Below are 20,698 nucleotides of genomic sequence, written 5' to 3' on the forward strand. Positions count from 1 at the left end.
GGCTCTCAGGCCTGTGCGCCCCAACTACTGAAGCCCGACTGCCCTAGAGCCTGTGCTCCACACCAAGAGAAGCCACAGCAATGAGAAGCCTTCGCACCTCAACTAGAGAGTAGCCCCCCGCTCACCACAGCAATGAAGACCCAGCACAGCCATGAACAGATAAAAACCAACTCCATTTATATAACATAAAAAAAGATGTAAATACTTAAAAAAAAAAACTTTCAGTGAAAGGCACGGTTCTTCACTTCTGTCTTCCTCTTCCAAACCCATAACCCAAATCGAACCATAGGGGAAATTTCAGACAAGTCCAAATCTTAGGAATTTGATAAAAAACCACACCAGCACTCCTCAAACCGGTCAAGGTCAGTGAAAACAAGTGGGAGGAGTAGTCAGAACAGAGAAAGCTAAGGAGACATGACAGCTAAATGTACCGCGGTGTTCCAGACAGGATTCTGAAACAGCGGGCATGTTACGGAAAGTTAGTAAAACATAAATAAAAGTTTAATCCATCCACACAATGTAGTAATAGAGTAATCCATCCATACACTGGAATGTTACCCAACAATAAAGGAGAATAAAGTACTATTACACGTTACACGGATGAATCTTAAAAACATGCCAAGTACAAGAAGCACACATAGAAAACACATTAGACCACATATGGGATGATTCCATTTGTGTGAAATGCCCAGTAACAGGCAAATCTCCAGTGACAGGAAGTAGGTTAGAGGTTGGCAGGGGCTGGAGGGTAAGTGGGGATGGGGAGAAATGGGGGAGGAACTACTGCTGGGTGGGGTTTCTTTTAGACAAAATTCTAAAATGAGGTTGTAACAATGCTTTTGCAACCCTGTGAATGTACTAAAAACAATAGTACTTTAAGTGGGTGGATTCTAACGAAATAAAGCTATTTAAAAATAGTAATGTCAAAAACAAAAACAAAAAAAAGTAAAAAAATAAAAATAGTAACAACATTGGTTCATGGGTTGTTAACAAATGTGCCACTGAAAGATGTTAACAATAGAGGAAACTGGGTGAATGCTCTGTACTATTTTTGTAAATCTACAAAACAACTGTAAGATACAAAAAGCTTATTTATATAAAAATTATATAGTGATTTCCCTGGCCCTTCAGTGGTTAAGAATCTGTCTGCTAATGCAGGGGACAATGCAGGTTTGACTCCTAGTTTGGGAAGATTCCACATGCTTCAGGGCAATGAAGCCCCTGTGTCACAACTTCTGAGCCTGTGCTCTGGAGCCCATGAAACACAACCCCTGAAGCCTGAGCGCCCTGGAGCCTGTGCTCTGCAACAAGAGAAGCCTGTGCACCATAACAGAGAGTAGCCCCCACCCACTGTAAGCAGAGAGAGCCTGTACACAACAATGAAGAGAGAGTGCAGCCACAAATAAATAAATAAAAATTAAAACAAAACAAAAAAAAGACTCTGCACTTCCAATGCAGTGAACATGAGTTCGATCCCCAGTCAGGGAATTAAGGTCCTACAGGCTGTGTGGGGTGTGGCAAAAAAATATTATATATATACTCACATATAAAAATTATATATATGTATATACACACACATATATATATACACATACAGTTTGTTTGGTTTAAGGCAAGGGAGTTAAGTGTTGATAGGGGATTGAAATAGGGACATGGCCAATGAAGAACTGAGTGAGGTTTAAGATGGGGAGAGGCATTCAGCTGGATGGAGTGCTAGTTTACTGTTGAGGCTGTTAACACATGATCTCAAACTTAACACAGCACAATTTTATTAGTTCTAGCCATGGTCAAAAGTCCCAAATGGTTTCACTGGGCCAAAACCCACGGTGGAGCTGCGTTTCTTTGTTCCAGCATCTACAGGTACCTGCATTCCTTGGTATCTGGCCCCATCTTGCAACTGCAAAGCCAGCAGCAGGTGTTAATATCTTCACCTCCCACTCACTTTGACCCTCCTCAGTCCCATTCACTTAATAGGACCCATGTGAACATACTGGGCCCGGCTCACTAATCCAAGACACATCTATCATTAACGTGATCATGTCTGCAAGCTCCCTTTTGCCAGACAGCCATACATTTACAACTTCTGAGGCTTAGGATGTGGCCATTTTGGGGGGCCATTACTCTGCCCACACCTGTTGTCCTCAGGGATGTAAACACAGAAGAGATGTGTCCTCAGCTTTGGATGGAACCTGGGATGCCTGCAGGACATCTGGGGGAACTTCCCCTTGGCTTCCACCTATTCACCAAACACTCCGCACCTCCCATGAGTCAGTCACTGGGGATATAAATGTGAATACTGTATTTCATTGGTCCTAAGACATCTGTTTTTTCACTTTGGAACATATCTGAAAGCAGGATGCAGCTTTGAATCAATGATATCTTACAACTGCAACGGGCAGGATTTTCTTTCCAACACATGAAGACATCTTACAACTGAAGGTATCTTGAAGTCAATGAAATCCAGGTCTGGACAGAGCACTAGAGTGGGCCCCACTGCTTTGACATTAATTATTATAGAAGGTAGCTGCCTCACTAGAGAATCAAGTATCCCCACCCAGCCCCTCCACCCCTTCCTGGTTCTGGGCCTGCCTCCTTCCGCCCCAGGACGCCCTTTGCCCCATGGCTCTTCTGCTCAACTCCGCTAACTGACTCCACCAGAACCACGGCCACACCCACGTTCAGCTCTAACACATGAACTGGTCCATGAACCGGCCCCTCTCTCCTGGTGTAACCTCGACTTGGGCCCTGTGGTTTTCCCCCTGGATGCACATAGGAAACACCTGGGAGTTTTTAAAAGACCCAGGCCATCCCTAAACCAAATCATTCATAATGTCTGAGGAGTGATGTTCCCCATAGATTCCAACAGAGAGCCAGGTGGAAAACTAACTGGTGTGAGTGAGGAGAGGCTTGAGGCAGCACCGGCAGGAGGTGGAAGGTGTCAGGTCCAGACTACACAATGACAACTATCAGTCTTCCTCCCAATCCTCCCCAGACCCACTCTGAATGGAGAGGACCAACCCAGTTCTCGCAGTTTCCTAAAATAACTAAACTGAGTCAGACATATTGTAGGAGCCCAGGAAATGTAAGCTGCAGAGACTCCAAGGCCAGTCAGAAAGGGCCTGGTGCCAAGAAAGGCCTTTGAAGGGAGTCCACTGGGTCGGGGACAGTCCTCTGATTAGCTGTGTAACCTCCAGTGAGACACTGCCCATCTCTGGGCCTGTGTAGACTGGCTCAGGTGGCCTTGAAAAGTCCTTTAGGTGCCAACACTGAGTCTAGACTTTACCTCAGGGGCCATTTCTATCTGCTTCTAAGAAGCCTGAGACAGTGGGGAGCAAGCCAGTAAGCATCAGCCTTCCTGCTCATTCCTAACAGATGTCCCAGCCCATCCAAGCCTCAAGTCTCCACTTCTGGGGCTCTATCCTATATTGGTTACAAGGCAGAATATCTTAGGTCCTAGAAGCCAAAGACCTAAGAACAGCAAAACAGGAACCCCCAGGGGACTCTGGAGAACGGCATGTGAGTAGAGAGATTTTTCAGTTGAGAACAGAGTCCGGACTGGGAGGCCACAGGACACCGGACAGGCCCGGCTCTGCCCCAAGGAATGGGAAACAAAGGTGAGGTGGTTCGAGGGTCCAGAGAAAAACTCCCAAGGAGGAACTTCATGAGAGGAAACACTAGGGGCAAGAACAAGTCCAAAGGGACCTGGAAGAGGTTCCCGGCTCCAGCTTCTGGCCATCAGCACAGCCAAGGTCCCTAATACACAACTAAAGGCTTTTATTGGGAAAAGGAAGTTGACTGAAAAGTGGCCCCCAACATCTTCACTGCCTGAGGCAGCTGGGGCCTCCTCCACAGAGTCCAGGCAAGAAGGGACCACCAAACTGGGCCCTCAGGAGGCTCAGGTGTAGAGATCAAAGTCAATCCGTTTGGAGTTGTAGAACTGGCCACCCGGGGGGTCCAGCTTCCGGCAATAAACGCCATCTGGGAAGTAGCCTTCGTTCACCCAGGTCTGCAGGAAGAGAGGGCAGAGCTGGGAGAGAACTGATGGGGTTGGGGGAGGGAGAGAAGAGGCAAAGCAAAGTAGAGAGGAGCTTACCTGCATCTGGGTGCTGGTGAAGGGCCCGTACAGCTCAGCATCCCCTGTGTTCTCCCACTTATATTCCCACATCACGTCCGCCAGACCATCTCCAGGCGACTCTGTTTCTAAAATAACAGGCCAAGTCATTTGGGCCTCCAGTGGCCTGCCCACTGCCCACAGTCCCCCTCCTCTGCCCTTCAATCTTACCTTCCCTCTGGGCAGGGGTTGGGGTCTCCAGCTCCCCTTCTGCCACTTCCTCAGCAAACATGTCCAGGGAGGGGGGCGGTGTGGGATCACGGGGTCCCTGGGTTTGGCACCCCAACCCCTTCAGTCGCATGGCCAACCGTTCCCTTGTCTCCTGATACACTCCCAGGTTGCCCTGGGCCACCATCTGGTCAGCCAACCCAGAGAGCCGGTCGAGGCGCTGGGGGGAACTGGGCCGTCCGGGCCCCTTGCTGCCCTCTTTGCCTCCCCCTCGGGCTCCCAGACGCCTCAGTGCCCCAGCCACTGTCTCTCTTGGCAACATCAGTTCCAGAAGGCCCTCCAAGAGGGCTTGGGTGCTCATTGGTGTCTGGCCCAGGCTGTCGTCCTCCTCTGAGTCTGACGGCGGCCGCTGATCAGGTGGCCGCTCCCTGATCTTTACCTGCAATGGGAAAACAGGAAGGTTTTATTTCTGACAAATTGCCAGCAAGGCTCAGGCCCAGCCATGCTAGTCTCCAGGCCTCACCCAGTCAATGTTATCCAGCCAGCTGTCTCGGATTTGAGCATCCCGGTTCAGGAAATAGTTGCCGTCTGCATCAAAGTGGCCTTCCTCCATCTCTTCCTGCAAGTTGAAGGGTGTGATCCGCACTCCTCCCTCACTGGGGAGCGTAGCTGCTTCCTGACCTGCACCCAGACAGACACAAGAATCCCATGCTAGGCGTGCAAGAGATAGGAGCCTACCGTCCTCCATGACCCCAGATGTCCCTATTTGTTCCCCCAGCAAAAAGTCAATTCTTGGTACAGCTCACCTTCCACATCCTCTGAGGCCAAGATGTCATATTTGCTGGACCCTTCATCCTCCTCCTCCTCCTCATCGCTGTCCAAAGAGTGTTTGCCTTTGAAGCGGCTCCCGGGACCCCCTACCCCAGCTATAGGGTCCACCAACTGTGGGCAGGAGACAGAAGTTAAGAAAGAAGCAAGTTACTGGCTATGACCCCAAATAGTCTAGGATCTACACTCAAACTGAAAATCCTGCAAAGCCATATCTCAGAAATACGCGGAAAAGCTGGCCCTTTCCATCTTTTCTTTGTCTCTCCAGATCTCTCTTCTGGCTTCTAATTTTTTTTCTCCCCTCACTCCGCCGCAGAGCAGAGGAGTCTGGCCCCCTCACCTTTTTCTTGGGGGCACCGATTTCATCCTCGTCATCATCTCCCACGCCTTGGAAGGTCACTTTCCTCTTTGGCATGACTGGACAGAAGGGCTTTTCCCAAACTGAGCAGAGGGAAAGAGTGCAGATTAAGGGAATTGAGTGAGGAGGCAACTCCCCGCGAGGGGGCCCCCTGCACAACGATCTTTCACTTGGCGGGTACTAGATCCACTTTGGGAAGGGAGGGAGTACAGAATCAGGAGCCTAAAGGGGAGCTGGCAGTCCAGAAACCCCCCGGGACTTGGCTTAGCATCTAAAAGAGCTGCTGGAGCGGAGACGCAAGAGCGGACTGGCGGAGGAGCTCCTACGGGCACCCCCACCCTTGAGGAGAGGAGACCGGCTCCCCCACGTGACCACCCTCATTCCAGGCCCCAGCAGTGCTGGGCGCGATGTGTTCTGCGGGCAAACACCCGCTGCACCACCCCCAGCTTCCTCGGAGCCGGAGGGGCCCCGGCGGACCCAGGACCTAGCGCCCTGGCAGCCCCGCTCCTCCCTGCGCCGAACTCCCAACTCCGCGGGGTGACTCCCAACTGTCTTGGGCTGTATACAAATTAGAAAGGCGGCAGGGCCACGGGGACACCAGCAGTCCCGCCGGCACGCGCTCACCTAAGGATCCAGGAAAAGTGGGGGAAGAAAGAGAGAGAGGTTTTCACCAGGGCTACATCCGGGCCACCCGCCCGCCACCACCCGGAAGAGAACTGCGGAAGGCGACGGGGAAGGCCGGAAGTGGCTTCACTCGGGTTAGAGCAACAACTGAAGGAGCGGGCGGAAGTACGCGCCGCGCGGGGAGAGACGCCCCCTCCCAGAAGTGACGCGAGCCGTGTGGGGCGACTATGGTGAGAAGAGGGGACGTTTGAACGCCTAGACCCTGATCGGACAAGGATGGCCGGAAGTGGTCTCGGTTTCCTCCTACAACAGTAGAGGCTCTGAGGAGAAAGTGGAGCCCGCTTTACTGAAAGGGCCGCCAAGGTTCACGATGGAGGAGCAAAGCCCCAGCAGGGCCGGTGGGTTTCTGCCCTAGTTTTCTCTTTCCCGGGTTGAGTCTCCTTTTCCCCACGGCTGGCTCTGCGCCCTTCATCATCTCATTATAAATCTTGCCTTCCTACTCTTGGCGTCCAGTTGTCCGCCCTTTGCTAGTCCGAGGTGTAGCCTTGCTCTTGTCCCAGAGGTTCTCCGGGAGCTCGGTTCTCCTGGAGGCTCCTGGGACACTTTCCGAACCCAGCTCCTTTTAGGACCCAGGGGAAGTCTAAAATCAGCCACCTCCTATCCCCTGGGTAAGTTCCTGGTTTCTGAGGTGGGAAGAGTCAAAAATAGGAGAGGTGGCAGTGGCACCTGTTCCCAGTACCGAGGCCTGAAGTCCCTTGTGCCCTCATCTCAGGTAGGCCTGGGAAAGGGCCGTAGTGGATATCCGCCCCCCCAACCCCAAACAGGACCCCAGCCCTACAGTCCTGCCCAGATTTTGTAATTTGGCCCAAGGGGCAGAAGTGAGGTTGGGAGGTCCCTCTTGAGGATACTCAAGAGTTTGAATCCCTCTAGACCAAGACCAAGACTGGGCCCAGAAGGAGCCTACTGGAGCCAGAGGAGGGTAGTGCGGGGGTACCCCGGATAACCAAATGCACCACTCCTCCTTTTTCTGCTCCTAGGGTTTCTTCCCACAGTGGGCTACCATGAAACTGCACCAAAAGTCCGTGCTCCGTTTCTTCCGTGGGTACAGAACACAGGCTCCAGACCGGGAGGGCATCCTGCTAAAGAAGGGGGCCCGAAATACCAGCTATCAGCGCCGCTGGTTCATCCTGCGGGGAAATCTCCTCTTCTACCTGGAACACCAGGCTGACCACACACCCCTGGGCCTCATCCTGTTAGAGAACTGCCAGGTGGAGCCACGCCTTGGAGCCACAGAACCCTATGCCTTTACCATTCGGACCCCAGGGGGAGGTAGGCGGGCCTACAAGCTGGCAGCAGAAACCCCGGAGGAGCTGAGAGCCTGGCTGTGGGCGTTGGCCGGAGCCACCTGGACGCGGCTGGCTGTGCTGCTGCGCCCCCTGGAGGCCCAGTACCGGGAGCTGTGTCAGGCAGCTGGCCAAGAACCCGGCTCACCCCCAGAGGACTGTAGCTCCCCAGCCACCCCCAGGACCCTCTTCAGCTTCCAGGAGTTGCACGAGCACTTTGGAAAGGAGATCCGGATGCTGCAGGCGGTCCATAGACAGTTCCAGGAGGCCAGTGACAACGGAGGCAGCAGATCCCCAGCAGGTGAAGGTGAAGCAGGAGCTCAACAACTGTTGATGAGCGGCGACTAATAGACTAAAGGCCCAAAGGTACCTGCCAAGACCAGTCAACAGCTTCAAGAGACACCCAGATCCTTGCTAGCTCACCACTCCCTCCCTCCTTGTCCTTATTTTAACCCCATTCATCAAATAACAAGGCAGAAGACAGGCCCAGGTACAACAGCAGGTTCTTTTCCGGTTCCTCAAAGCGCCGCACAGGGTGGGGGCAGAGACAGAAGAACATGTAAACATTGGGTTCCACCCTCTAGAGCTCAGGGGAAGACCCCTTACCCAGGAAGGGGCTGGAGGGTTGGGAGGGACAAAGTGAAAGGCAGGGGCCCTGGTCAGACAAAGCAGGGGAAGCCTGAGAATAGAGAGGAAGGTGGGTGAAGAGGAAGGAGAGCAAGGAGGGTGGTGGTGGGAGACATTTCCTGTTCCAGTGCATGTCCCCTTAAATAAACTAGAGTGCAAGAACACTGGGGAGGGAGAACCAGGGAACAGAAGATGGAGTGAACACCCCCACCCTGGGCCAACCAGGTCCTCTGTACATAATTACAACACAGAGATGTCCAGAAGGAGAGCAAGAAGAGCCTGGGCCCCCAACCAGGAACTGGGGGAGACAGGCAGGACTGAAGGGGGTAAAGGAACCCAGCTTCACTTCATGGGTAAGGGGAGTGACTGGAGTGTAAGAATCTGAAAACTGCTGACTCCCACTGCCACAAGTCACCCCTGTGGTGACCAAAGGCCAATCAGGAGGACGGCACCTGGGAAGGGACCCCAGTTGGGCCGAGTTGGAGGTGAGGTGTCCACTGCTCCCCCGGGGAAATGTAGCTGCCCCCCGTTCTCTGACTGTCCCGGCCATGTGGGGATCAGCGGCTGGCACGGAGACGGGGAATCAAGCCACTTTCCTCAAAAAGAGGGACAGCCTGCCAAGGGCGGGCTGGGAGCAACACCCCAGGCTAGGTCTGCTCTTGGCTGAGGGAAAAGAGGGGGCCACGCAGTCCAGCCCCAGGGCAGAGGTCAGAAGTATGCATCCTGCCGGGCCTCTGATGCTGAGGACCTGTCCCCGCTGTCCTGAGGGGCGGGCGGTCCATCTGCCTTTCGACGCAGCGAGAGCTTCCTGCCCTGGGCCTTTTTCTCCTGCTTCTGCCGCTCCTTCTCCTGTTTCTGCTGCTCCTTCTCCTGTTTCTGCCGCTCCTTCTCCTGCTTCTCCCGTTCCTTTTCCTGTTTCTGTCGCTCCTTCTCGCGTTCCTTTTCCTGTTTTTGTCGCTCCTTCTCCTGCCTCCGGGCCTCCTTGCTGCTGGGGGCCAGAGGGGCGCTGTTGCCAGTAGGCGAAGGAAGGGATGGATGCAGTCCCTCGGCGGTGACCACTGGCCCTGGGGCAGGCCCTGCACTGGCCCTGCGGACAGGAGGGGGTGGGGAGGGGACCCCTCCACCTGCCCGGGAGCCCCGGCTCTTGAGGCCAGGTAGGCTGAGGAGGCTGGAGGAGGGACCCAGGGGGGGCAGCTGTCGCCGGCGCTCCTCGTGGATGGCCCGGGAACCGTGTAGTCTCCGTGAGGGCCGATACTGCAGCTCACCCCGGGTTTCCAGCCACTTCTTGAGCTGGGCTGCATTCTCTCGCTCAATCAGTGCTTCTGTCACTTGGAGGTTGGTCACCTAGATGGAGAAGACATGGGTACCAGGGTGAAGTGGGGGGTGGGGATCTACTGAAGCAGGTGTGAGGTACGCTAAGGCCAGGACCTACCTCATGCACCAGGAAGTCCTCCTGCATGCACTGCTGGGGCAAGTTCCGTAGCTGCTCCATGGTCTCATACATGCCTTGGCAGGAGCGCAACTTTTCCACCGAGCCCAGCGTGTGCCGCAGCAGCACCAGGGCCACCCGGAAAATGATCTTGACGCCTGCAGGCCCGAAGAGAAGAGGCCATGGGTGATCAGCCTGGGAGTCTCAGCCTGGCCTGTGTAGGGGGTACTCACAGCCCCCATCCCTGTGTACTGCTGACCCGACAGATGACGAAATGGAGGCCTCAAGAAGGAGAAAATGAGCCGCCAGGGGTTTTAGGTTCCTGGGAGGTAAAGCAAGCTGTGGCTGGTGGCAGAGCCAATAAGATCAAACCTCAGTTTCTCCAGCCCCAAGACGGATCTCAGTGAAGCAGCCTTCTGTCAGCAGGCCCCACTCTGGCAGCCACCATGGGAACCCCAGTCCCCCTCCTGGCCTGCGTGGCTACAGAAGTACCTTCACAGAAGAACATATCCCAGACCCGGAGCACTGAAGCCCAGGGCAGGGTGCGGGCGAAGATGCACATGAACCACTCTGTCATGTAGAGCACGGGATCGATGCGCTGCCGTCGCAGGTGCCGATGCGCCAGTGGGGAGGCCCGACGCAACAGGGCAAAGAAGATCTCTCCGTCCAGCTGAATGGCCTCCTGAAGATGGGATGAACCATGAGAAGAGGCCCCCTGGCTGTGGGCCCAATGGGGTAGGACTGGCGCTGGTAGTCTGATCCCATCCATGAGGTGGGATCCTCACCTCAGTGGGAGGGGCCCAGAACAGACAGCCAGAAGGGCACAGGGTGAGGCAGGACCCGGCCCGCCCTGCAGTCTTAGGAACAAGTCATAGCCCCAGGTGCACCAGCCTCCAGACACTCACCAGCCCTGCGCTGTAGTAACCGGGGAGGTACTTGTCGCAGATCTGCACCAGGCACCAAAAGGCTTGCTGAGAAGGACAAGAACAAGGAGGGAGGGATGGGGCCAGAGGAACGGGGCAGGGAGCTCCCCCGTCAGCCCTGCAGGCCCAGCCCCTCCCCAACCAGGTCGGGCGTCTGCTGACCTCGGCAGGCATGTGCATGAGCAACACTGCGGCCACAGGAGCCTGGGCCTGGCAGTAACCCTCATCGGGCCGGTAGATCGTGTAGGCCTTCAGGATTCGATACAGGTCCTGCTGCCTGTGGGCATGGGGAAAGGGTGATCAAGAGTTGGGAACTCCCTGCCCCCAAACCAACCCCCCCACCAACCCCACCGCAGACTCTCCCAGAGCTTGTGCAGGATCAACTCCAGAGCTTTACCACCACACACCTGATCTAGCTGCCTTCCTGATCCCACCTCCCGAGCTTAAGCCAAAGTCTCAGATCATCATGGAGGCTTTCTCCCAGGCTCCAGCCTTCCACCCTGGCTGCACACCCACGTGCTCCCTACCCATTCCCCACACAGGCTCTGCTCTCTCTCCATCTGCCACCATCCCTAAACCCTCAAGGTCACCTTCTCCAGGAAGCTCTCGACAACCGCACCATCGGCCCTCTTCTGGCACTGTCTGCGTGCTTTTACCTCCCAGCAGGTGCTCTCCTAGGGCAGGGCCTGTCTTATCTGTCTGACTGGATTTCATCAGTTTCCCCCCAGGCCAGGGCCTTGGTTCTCGTGGAGGCCTGGGAAGCCAGCTGGGCCTCAGATTTTCCTCTTATCTCTGCATCCAGAAGAATACACTCTCTGCCCCAGATCTGTCCCTTTTGCTTGAGGGTGCTCCATGGCTGTATGAGGGAACTCCAACCCCTCAGCCCCCCACTAGAAAGCAGAGGGCCTGCCACCCCTACCCACAGCTGGTTGTGACATCGTATAAACACTACATTCTGAATTTCACTCGTGTCTAGGCCTTCTCTCCACCTCCACAGTTACTGAGCAGCTCAGCCCTTCATCTCTTAACCAGGGTAATGTTCATAACCTCCCAGATCCTCTCCCTGCCTCCAGTCACACACTCCTGACCACAGCTTACAACAGTGTTTCTCAAAATGCAGTCACTGAAATGTGACCTTCATTTGTGCTTTATCTGCACACCTCCCCACTGTTATTTTCTCTCTACTTTGTAATAACATCCATGAAATGACAGTGAATATACTAGTTATTTCACCTAATATGTATTAAATATTTAACTTCCACAAGCTCTCATGCTGCTTTCACCCACCTGCCTGCTTCTGTGCCTCTGCCTCCTCCCGCTGCTATGAGTGAACTATTCGTGAATCTGACCAACCACAGCCTTTCCACTGGGTCCCATCCCCTCTTGCCTACACAGGCCATCCTTCTAGCAACCTTCCTATCACTTGGGTAGCATCCATTTTTCTCTAACTACAGATGCTGGCAGCATACCAACATGTCATTTCCTCTAGCTTATAAAAAAAAAAACATCTCTCTACCCAACTTTCCCCTCTGAATATCACACCATTTCTTTCCTGCCTGTTCAGGCAAACCCACCTAGAGTACAGACTTGCTATCCTTAGTTTCTTTCCTCTCATCCTCCAGTCGGGCTTTAGTCCTTGCTCCATACAAAACCGCTTTTATCAAGGTCACCAATGACCTCCACATTGCTAAATCCAGAGGTCAGTTTACAGATTTGACTTGACTTGATCCATCAGCAGCACTTCAAAGAGCTGGTCCTGAAACTTCTTCACTTTCCTTCCAGGAAACACTCTCCTGGTTTTCCTTCTAGCTTTTTCCAGTCTCCTTTACAGGTCCTTTCCCATCTTCCTATTCTTGAAATGTTAGCACTGTAGGCTCAGTCTCTGAACAGCTTCCTTCCATATCTACACTCCCTGCTTTGATGACCTCATCTAGTCCCATGGGTGAGATCTGGTCCCATCTAGAGGCTGACATCTCTCAACTTCCAATTTATCTCCAGTTTAAATTTCTCCCAGACTTCTCTGGTGGTCCAGTGGTTAAGAGTTCACACTCCTACTGCAGGGGCACAGCTTTGATCCCTGGTTGGGGAACTAAGATTCTACATGCCGAATAGGATGACCAAAAAAGAAAAACCCTCTCCCTGGATGTTGTGTATATTGTATATCCAGCTTACCTGGCATCTCAACTGGATGTCCAGTGAGTATTTCAAACTTCACATTCACAAAATGAGTTCCTGATACACCTCTCAAGGTTATTTTTCCCCATCCACCCATATCAGTATATTCTAACTCCATTCATTCTAGTTTCTAAGACCAAGAACCTTAAGAGTCTTCCTTATCTACTCTGTCACACATACACCACTCCACATCTAATCCACTGGCAAATCCTTTTGGCTCTACCTTGAAAATATATTCAGAGTTCAACCCCTCCTCCCCACAGTTCCACTGCTACCACCCTGGTCTATCTACCATTGTCTCTGTCTGGGATTATGGAAACAGTCAACCTGGTCTCTGTTTCTGCCCTCGTCTCCAATCATCTATTCTCACCACAGCAGCCAGAACAATCCTAGGGTTTTTGTTTTTGTTTTGGCAGAGTTGCACAGTATGTGGGATCTTAGTTCCCAACCAGGAACCCCAGGGATCAAACCAGTGCCCCCGGCAGTGGAAGCACGAAGTCTTAGCCACTGGACCACCTGGGAAGTCCCAGAATGATCCTTTTAAAACACAAGTCAAAAAATAAATAAAACACAAGTCAGATCAGGTCATTTGTAATCCCATCTCCATGCACATTCTCTATTGGCCTTTCTTGCTTTAAACTCTCCTATTTACTACCATTGTACATACAACATATTTTTATTCTTTGTTGTCTATCCCTACTAAAATATAATAAGCCTGGAGAGGGCAGGAGTTTTTATCTTTCATTCACTGCTATCATCTGTAACTGAAACAATACCTGGAAGACAGCAGGTGCTTGATAAGTACTTGCTGAGAGGATGAACTTACTGTTAAAGTTTATCCACGTGCTCCCACAAGGAGCTGAGAACCATCTAAAAACATCTGGCACACTACTAGGGAGCGATATATAGACTTCTCGAGGAAGTCTGGCAAATAGAACAAAAATCGAAGGGCCCTGGCACAGCATTTAAGGGCCCTTAACTGCTTTGCCAGCTTCAGCAGCTCTACCCAATGCCACTGCCCAGACAGAGCTTACATAACCCCCCAGCCAGGGAAACCCTGCCTCTCGCTCTGCTTCCATCTATCCTTCAAAACCTCACTCACATGCAACCTCCCCAATGAGGCTCTGACGTGTCCCACCTCCCCCTCACCAATACCCCCATGTTACTCCCCCATCAACCCAAGTCAGTGTCTCCCTCCCTGGACCCATCCTTCAGTATGTCTTGACACTCAATTCATGAAAGACCACTCCTGCAGAATTCCTGGAAGGCAAGAACTGCTTTCAGCCCAGCCCTACATCCACCCACCACGGACTCACACAGTCAGGTTGCCTTACCCGTGCCCGCCTCGAGCAGCAAACATCTCATGAAAAGGGAACTGGCGGTGCAGGTCCTTCTCGATCACATCCAGCCACTTAGGGTCCCCAGGAGCCCGTTCCAGCTCCTGCAGTGGGACAGCTGAGATTACCTCAGACTCTGGGGGGACGGATGATGCCCTCACACAGACCGTGTCACATGGCCCCACACCCTGGAGCTGTGCGCACCTCAAACTTGCCCGGGTTCTGCTCCAGGAGTTCCTTGCTATTGGACAGGTACTGCCAGGCCTTGGCTCTGAGGGAGGAGGGGATCCCCTTCCGGCAACGCAGCTTCACCTAAGGCAGGGTGGCCAGCAGGGGAACAGCTTCAGTGACTGCTACAGCCTCCAAGCCTTCCCCTGAAGCCCTCAGGCTCCCTGGGACACCCGACCTGGCCTTCTATCTTTTAAAGTTACTCCTCCCCCAGGCCCAAGAACCACCTACCCCCAACATGGTCCAGAGAGCAGGTAAGATCAGGTTCCTGGGCTTCCCCAGAGCCCGTGGGCTCACTCTGTCCTCCCCACCCCCACCACATCCACGGCCCTGCCCACCACAGCCTTCTCAAACCTTCTGGAAACGCCGTGACAGCCACTTATCCCAGTGACTGAACATCTCCAGCCATTTGAGCTCCCGCTGCCGAGCCACATCCACAGGAATGGAGCTCTCTCTGAGGATATGGGGAGTAGGAAAGAAGTCAGTAACAGCAGTATAAATCCTGATTGCTGGAGGAACTGAGGCAAGCCACCTCCCAATCGCCAATGAGAGACCAGACCACAAACGCATTCTATGAGCTATCAACACATCAGGATGTCTGGTCACTCGGCCCTCCAAGGCCCTAATTCACCACTGAAAAGAATTCCCTTTGGACGGAATCTCCGAACAGAGATCACATTCTCATGTTGGACATCTGTACAGAGGCTGTGTTCAAATCCCACTTCTGACACATAAAAGTTGGGGAGAGAGGACAGGAAATGTATAAAGTATACTTTGTACTGGGGCTTCCCTGGTGGCTTAGATGGTAAAGAACCTGCCTGCAATGCAGGAGACATAGGTTTGATCCCTGGGTTGGGAAGATCCCTTGGAGAGGGGAATGGCTACCCACTCCAGTATTCTTGTCTGGAGAATTCCATGAACAAAGGAGCCTGGCGGGCTACAGTCCATGGGGTCGCAAGAGTCAGACACAACTTAGCAGTTAACACTTTCACTTTCACTTCACATGTTTTATATTAGACCTTCGCCACTTACTCACTGTGTGGCCTTGGGCAAGTCACTCTCTAAGCCCCAATTTCCTCATTTGTAAGATGGAGAAAAAAACAGTATCACCTATCACGGCCTCAGTGAGTAAACAGTAATTATTATCCACAAAATTAAATACAGAACAAATATCTGTCTCCTTATAAGCAACTGAGTTTCCTTCTACCAGACTCTTGAGATCCCTTGAACCATCTGCAATTTCCTCTACCTCCTCCTCCTTGGAATCACCCCAGATTACCAAGCAAATGAAGCTCTCCTTGCACTGCCTGCTCACTGTTCTAGCAAAGCTTCACACTCAAGATACCTCATCAGTCTTAAAACAGTTACTTGGAGGAGCCAGCACTAGGTGAGTGAAATGGAAGAAAACACATGTTCCCAGATAGACCTGAGCTCAAATCCCACGTGTCCCTTAGAAACTGGGGAGTCTTAGCAAGTGAGAATCAAGTCTCTTCCTTATCTGTTAAAAGGGATGCCACCACCTACATCACCAAGTTACAAGAGGACTACTGAGAAACTGTATATAAAGGACTGCTAAATGAAAGGTTTAATGTTAGTTTCTTTTGTCCCAGAAGTTCCTTAAACTGAAAGGTGATTTCTCATTAATCTCTATCTTAAAAGTCAATTCCAAACTCTACTAAAGGCCAGGAGGAGTAAGATCCCTTTCCGGCCCTCGAAATGTCACAAGCTACCAGAGGGATGACGGCAATGTGATGAGGGAAACGCAATGACAAAGATGCACAGAAGAGGCAGCTAACTGAAGTAGGGGCGATAGAGATCAGGGAAGGTTTCCTGGAGGAAAGGACATCTGAGGGAAGTCATGAAGGATTGAGTAAAAGATGGCAGGAAAAGACCAGAAGGGCATTCCTGGCTGATGATACAGCCTGAGTATGAAGGGAGAAAGACTACAATCACTTCAACAGGACACAGCACACAGCACATGTGAAAAGTGGTGGGAAAGAAGACCAGAGAGGCTGTCAGGGCTGAAAATAAGGAACCTGTGTCCAGGCTAAAGCTTAAATTTTATCCTGTGGACAGTGGGAGCCACTAAAAGCTTGTAAGATAACGTGCCCCACAGTCAGCCTGACCTCAGAAGTAGATTCTGCCAGCGTGAAGATGGATTTTAGACGGACAAAATCACAAAGCAGAGAGTTAGCACCCAGCACGGTGCCTGATACACAAGAGGGGCTCACTAAAATCCAATTCAATCCAAGTTCTTTAGGGCAGGATAGCGCTGAGGAGAGCACCATAGGTCACGCGGATCCAAATTATTTGAATGGGGCAATTCACAGGATTGCTCTAATCCTGTTTCTTCATCTGTGAATTAGGTACAACAATGCCTCCATCATGCATGGGAAAGCACCAGCCTTCCCCACACAGGATCGTGAATGTTGATGCTCGAAGATTTTCTGAAATTTTGTTGTTGTTGGATTATACACCCTGCATTCTTTAGAATACCCTCCTACAGGGCTTCCCCCAACACCAGGCAGGTCCCCCTGACCCCAACACACACAGCCATGACTAAATCCTCCTCATTCTTCACAATTCAGATCAGTCTGGCTGAATTCCCAGACTGGGCAAAAGATCCCTTCCCTAGGTGCTCACAAAACCCTGTGATGATCTCCAGGCTAAACCTAACATATTACGTCAAAACCAACGGTTTAAGTATTTGTCTCTCCCTCTAGATGATGAACACCTTGAAATGCCTATTTGATCCTCAGTACCCAGCACAGGGCCTGGCACTTGGGTTCTCTGGCGATGCTATACACTGAACTGACCAGCAGGTTAAAGGGGTACAGGACCAATGGGCAGCATCCAAAGAGAGGAAAGGAAGAAGTCAGAAGTAATTACACCCCCACCTTAGGAGTGACTCAGGCCCCTGGAGGGAACTAGGAAAGAGTAAGCCCGGCTGGGGAGATGAGGAAATGGGGAAGAGGCCTCCCCCACCCCCTTTCCTTCAGTGAAAACACAAGCCTGCTCTTCTATTTCACAGAGATGCCCTGCCTTCGGGTCTCTCCTCCATCAGACTTCCCCAACCCATCACCCCATGAGACCTAGGGCTACGAGGGAGAGGTGCTTGCATCCCTCCAGACTTTCCCCCTAAGGGACCAACGATCTCTATCAGAACCCCTGTCTGGTCAAACCACCAGACTATCCGGCCTGTAGCTGGAGATTCCCATCAAGGAGCTGGGACAACCAGAGGTATCATCTCATTCTACCTTTCACTTCACAGAGGAGGAAAGTGAGGCCTTAACTCCAATGGGGAAGGCACTCACTCAAGGGCATGCAACCCACCACCAAAGGCAAGGCTTAGACTCAAACCGAGAACTCCTAACACCTGGCCTGAAACCTCAACAGGCTGGTGCCATAGAAAACCTCAGGATGCTCTAGGCAGGACAGGATCCTTAAGCATCTCACTCCCACTGGTCACTCCCCGGATCCCCAGAGGAGGATGCGCTGAGAGAGTGTAGGCAAGGTGTATCCTTTCCTCCCCATCCCGCCCCACCTCTGCTTCCCTGAAACAGGCCCAATGGGTACTCACAGGCTGCCTGAATACTGGCTGCCCCCAAGGAAGCCGTACTTGTCCGTCTTGCGCAGGGCCAGACCGTTTATCTCAGAGTCTGAGCCCATGGAGCTCACATCATCCGCCAAGGACTCCAGGGTCCCAGACATGAGGCTCACGGAGTCCAAGTAGCTCAGGGTGTCTGGGGCCTGCCCTCGAGGCCCAGAGATGCCAGGTCCCAGGCTGGACATGGAGCCTAGGTCCTGAGAATTTTCAGCGGGCTCCGGAGCTGGGGTCACCGTCACGACAGCTACCTGGGCCTCGCATGTCCCTGAAGAGCCTATGCCAGGCCCTGAAGGGTCCTCGGGAGCCTGTCCAGTTGATGCTGATGTTGCTGCCGCAGCTCCATGTCCACTTGTCACCTGTCCTGCTGTCACAGCTGCAACCCGTGCAGTCACACCTGAGGCCACTGTGGTTCCCGGCTTGGGGGCGAGCGGGGGTTTGGCTGTCAGGGCCCCAGGAGCCGTTCTTGAAGGGGTCCTGGTGAGGGTCCCGGGTCCAGGATCGGGTGAGGTTATAGCCTCCTCTGTCTTCGGAGGGTCTGCCCCTGGGGCCTGAGCCACGGACATCTCGGCTCCAGCCACAGCCTCGGGCACCAAGGGCTCCGGGCTGGAGACCTGCGCCCTGGGGGCATCGGGTGAGGCCTCCAGAGTCTGTCCCACCTCCGTGCTGCCCGTGACCATCGGGCCGGGGGCCGAGTCTGAGGTCTGGGTCGGACCCGGCACCCATGCGGGCCGCGCTTCCCCGGGGGCCACCAGGGTGACCGGGGCCGAAGTGGCCGTGGTCACTGGCGGCCCCGGAGCCACCACCAGGACGGGCCCGGCCCGAGAGCCGCGGGGCGGCGGCGAAGGGGCCGCGGGGGCGCCATGACGGCGCGGCGGGGCCACCAGGGGCGCCGGGCCCGTCTCCATGTCAGCGGGCCGCCCCTCACATCCCCCCGCAGCGGCGGCCGCAAAAGGCGCCGCCCCTCAGGCCGCTTCGCGCCGCCCGCCGAGGAAGGGGAGAAGGCGAAGGGCGCGGCCTGGCGCGCGCCGGGGTCGAGGGCGGCGCGCGGGCGGCTGCCCAGCGCGCGGAGCCGGGAAAAGGGTCCCGGGGCGCCAGGCCGCCGGGGTCTCGCTCGCGCCCTCTACCTCCCTCTCGCTCTCTCGCCGCCGCCCCCTCCCTCCCGCTTCGGGCGAGCGGCAGACCTCGCGCCTGCGCACAGGCCCCAGTGCCGGCCCAGCTGCCTGCGTCTCTGCGCTTTACGCCTGCGCGCGAGCAGTCCCATCGCGCTCCTTTTTTCTCCCGCCTCGTCAGAGGTCTTGGACGAATAATAAGAGAGAAGGAACTGGGTTTCTGCCAATCGTTGGGAGGGTGGGTGGGGCTGGAGGTGGGAAGGGGGTGGGTAATTTGGGAAGAGGAAACAGAGAAGGCGGAGGGTTATAAAACCAATGAGAGGGCGAGTGAAACCTAGCGGAGGCGGGACGAAGGGATTAACTAATAGAAAAGCGGGAAGCCGAACCTCCTGGCCAATAAGGATGACTGAAGAGTGACAGACCGTGGAAGGAGGCGGGTGCTGTGCGAGAAGAGGCGGGCCTATCTAAAAAAGAATGGTTAAAAGGGAGCCAATGAAAAGGGAAGTGGGCGGAGGTCAGTTTGACAGACAGTGATAGCTATTTGGGCGGTGACAGACAGCATCCGCAGTCAATAGCAGCTGAGGGATTCTTTGGGTCTCCCAAGAAGGAAGGAATGACAGCTGCGAGGGGCGGGCCAAATTAGCGATTAATTTGCCTCGTCAGCCAATGAATGCACCTTCTCACTTTAGCGATAAGGGAGGAAGAGAGACAGCTGTCTCAGCCAATGGCAGCATCCAAAGGAAAGGGGTGCTACCAGCAGGCGGTGCCAAGCCAGGGATGTCGGTGACAACCGGAGACAAGCGCGGGAGGGGGTGACAGTTGGGGACAGCGCGGAGAGAGGCGGGGTTCGGGGGCATTGGTGAAACCCTTAGCAAATAAACGCCACGCTGCCCTGCCTGAGTCCTCTCTTGGGCCAGTTCTCCATTCAGCTCCCAAACCCACCACTGATTAGGTGCTCTCTGATCAAGTACTCTTGCCCTTCACTCTGTCTCTCATTCTTATCCCAGTCCGCTACAAACCCCAGGTGACTATAACAAGACCCCCCAAATCCTGTAACTCGTCCTTCTGGATCCACCGTTTCCTGTGGGTATCCCAACCCCTAAGTCCCTGTCCTCAGATCCATCTATCTGAGCTCCTCCCAGAATCCAGGCTCCAGTTCCTCAGAACTCATCCTCCGAGTGCCCCCTCCATTCTAGTGGGAAGCCCAGACCTCAAATCATGGATTCCCACTACCATGAACTCCCATATCTCTGTTCTTATTCTTTGGAGGATGCAGAACAAACCCTCTGAACTCCTCTCTCCTCATTGACACACTGTTCTGTGCTCCTCCTTCTCTGCTAGGAAACCAGACCCCAATCTCATAATCCCCCTACTCCCCGCCTCACCCCACCCCAGCTACCCTAGACCACAAACACAAAGCCCAGACTTTACCAGCCCCTCCTCTCTCTGGGCTCCATCTCCCTGAGGCCCAGGATTCAGGATTCAGCCCCAGAAGGGCTCCAATTTCTGTGCAAAGTCCACCATCCTGAAATTTCAGTCAGGCCTAGCTAGCTCCCAGCTTCCCAGTTGCTTGGTCTCTGAGTTCTCTGAGGCTCCTTTTCCCAGCTCAGACTCAGATCCTGTGAACTCCAGTGTCTGAGATCTGCCGCTCTTGATCTCCTTCTCTTCAAACTCCCCACTTTCCATTAGGCCCAAGCTTTCTAAGCACGTCCTCCATTCCCTTCTATTGAGTTCTCCTCCCCTCCCACAACCCAGTAAGAAGTGGGCTCTTCCCTGCGCCTGGACCCCCATGGTAACCTTATAAGGTGAGGCAGCTGTCGACTGAGGCAGG

At 53.6% G+C, this 20,698-nt stretch overlaps 3 protein-coding genes across 4 annotated transcripts; 1 reads left to right on the forward strand and 2 right to left on the reverse strand.

Moving 5' to 3' along the window:
• Nucleotides 1–3,757: 3,757 nt before the first annotated feature.
• On the reverse strand, nucleotides 3,758–7,382 carry CD2BP2 (CD2 cytoplasmic tail binding protein 2). 2 transcript variants are annotated; one of them, XM_061153213.1, is made up of 7 exons: nucleotides 7,252–7,382; nucleotides 5,448–5,548; nucleotides 5,086–5,221; nucleotides 4,803–4,960; nucleotides 4,283–4,718; nucleotides 4,094–4,200; nucleotides 3,758–4,006 (listed from the first exon to the last, which is right to left on the reverse strand). In XM_061153213.1, exons 2-7 carry the CDS (start codon nucleotides 5,520–5,522, stop codon nucleotides 3,896–3,898), a joined length of 1,023 nt encoding a protein of 340 aa, XP_061009196.1. In that variant the 5' UTR covers nucleotides 5,523–5,548; nucleotides 7,252–7,382; the 3' UTR covers nucleotides 3,758–3,895. The 2 variants fall into 2 exon arrangements, with proteins under 2 accessions (XP_061009196.1, XP_061009195.1); XM_061153212.1 differs by lacking the exon at nucleotides 7,252–7,382 and adding an exon at nucleotides 6,090–6,214.
• On the forward strand, nucleotides 6,743–7,930 carry LOC133063618 (sesquipedalian-1-like). The gene is made up of 2 exons (XM_061153214.1): nucleotides 6,743–6,861; nucleotides 7,127–7,930. Exon 2 carries the CDS (start codon nucleotides 7,151–7,153, stop codon nucleotides 7,778–7,780), a length of 630 nt encoding a protein of 209 aa, XP_061009197.1. The 5' UTR covers nucleotides 6,743–6,861; nucleotides 7,127–7,150; the 3' UTR covers nucleotides 7,781–7,930.
• TBC1D10B (TBC1 domain family member 10B) lies at nucleotides 7,919–18,678 on the reverse strand. Its single transcript, XM_061153211.1, has 9 exons — nucleotides 17,732–18,678; nucleotides 14,506–14,605; nucleotides 14,128–14,235; nucleotides 13,921–14,027; nucleotides 10,574–10,688; nucleotides 10,394–10,459; nucleotides 9,981–10,170; nucleotides 9,492–9,646; nucleotides 7,919–9,403 (listed from the first exon to the last, which is right to left on the reverse strand). Exons 1-9 carry the CDS (start codon nucleotides 18,661–18,663, stop codon nucleotides 8,768–8,770), a joined length of 2,409 nt encoding a protein of 802 aa, XP_061009194.1. The 5' UTR covers nucleotides 18,664–18,678; the 3' UTR covers nucleotides 7,919–8,767.
• Nucleotides 18,679–20,698: the final 2,020 nt, after the last annotated feature.

Source organism: Dama dama, chromosome 10 (assembly GCF_033118175.1).
Source record: "Dama dama isolate Ldn47 chromosome 10, ASM3311817v1, whole genome shotgun sequence".
Taxonomy (NCBI): domain Eukaryota; kingdom Metazoa; phylum Chordata; class Mammalia; order Artiodactyla; family Cervidae; genus Dama; species Dama dama.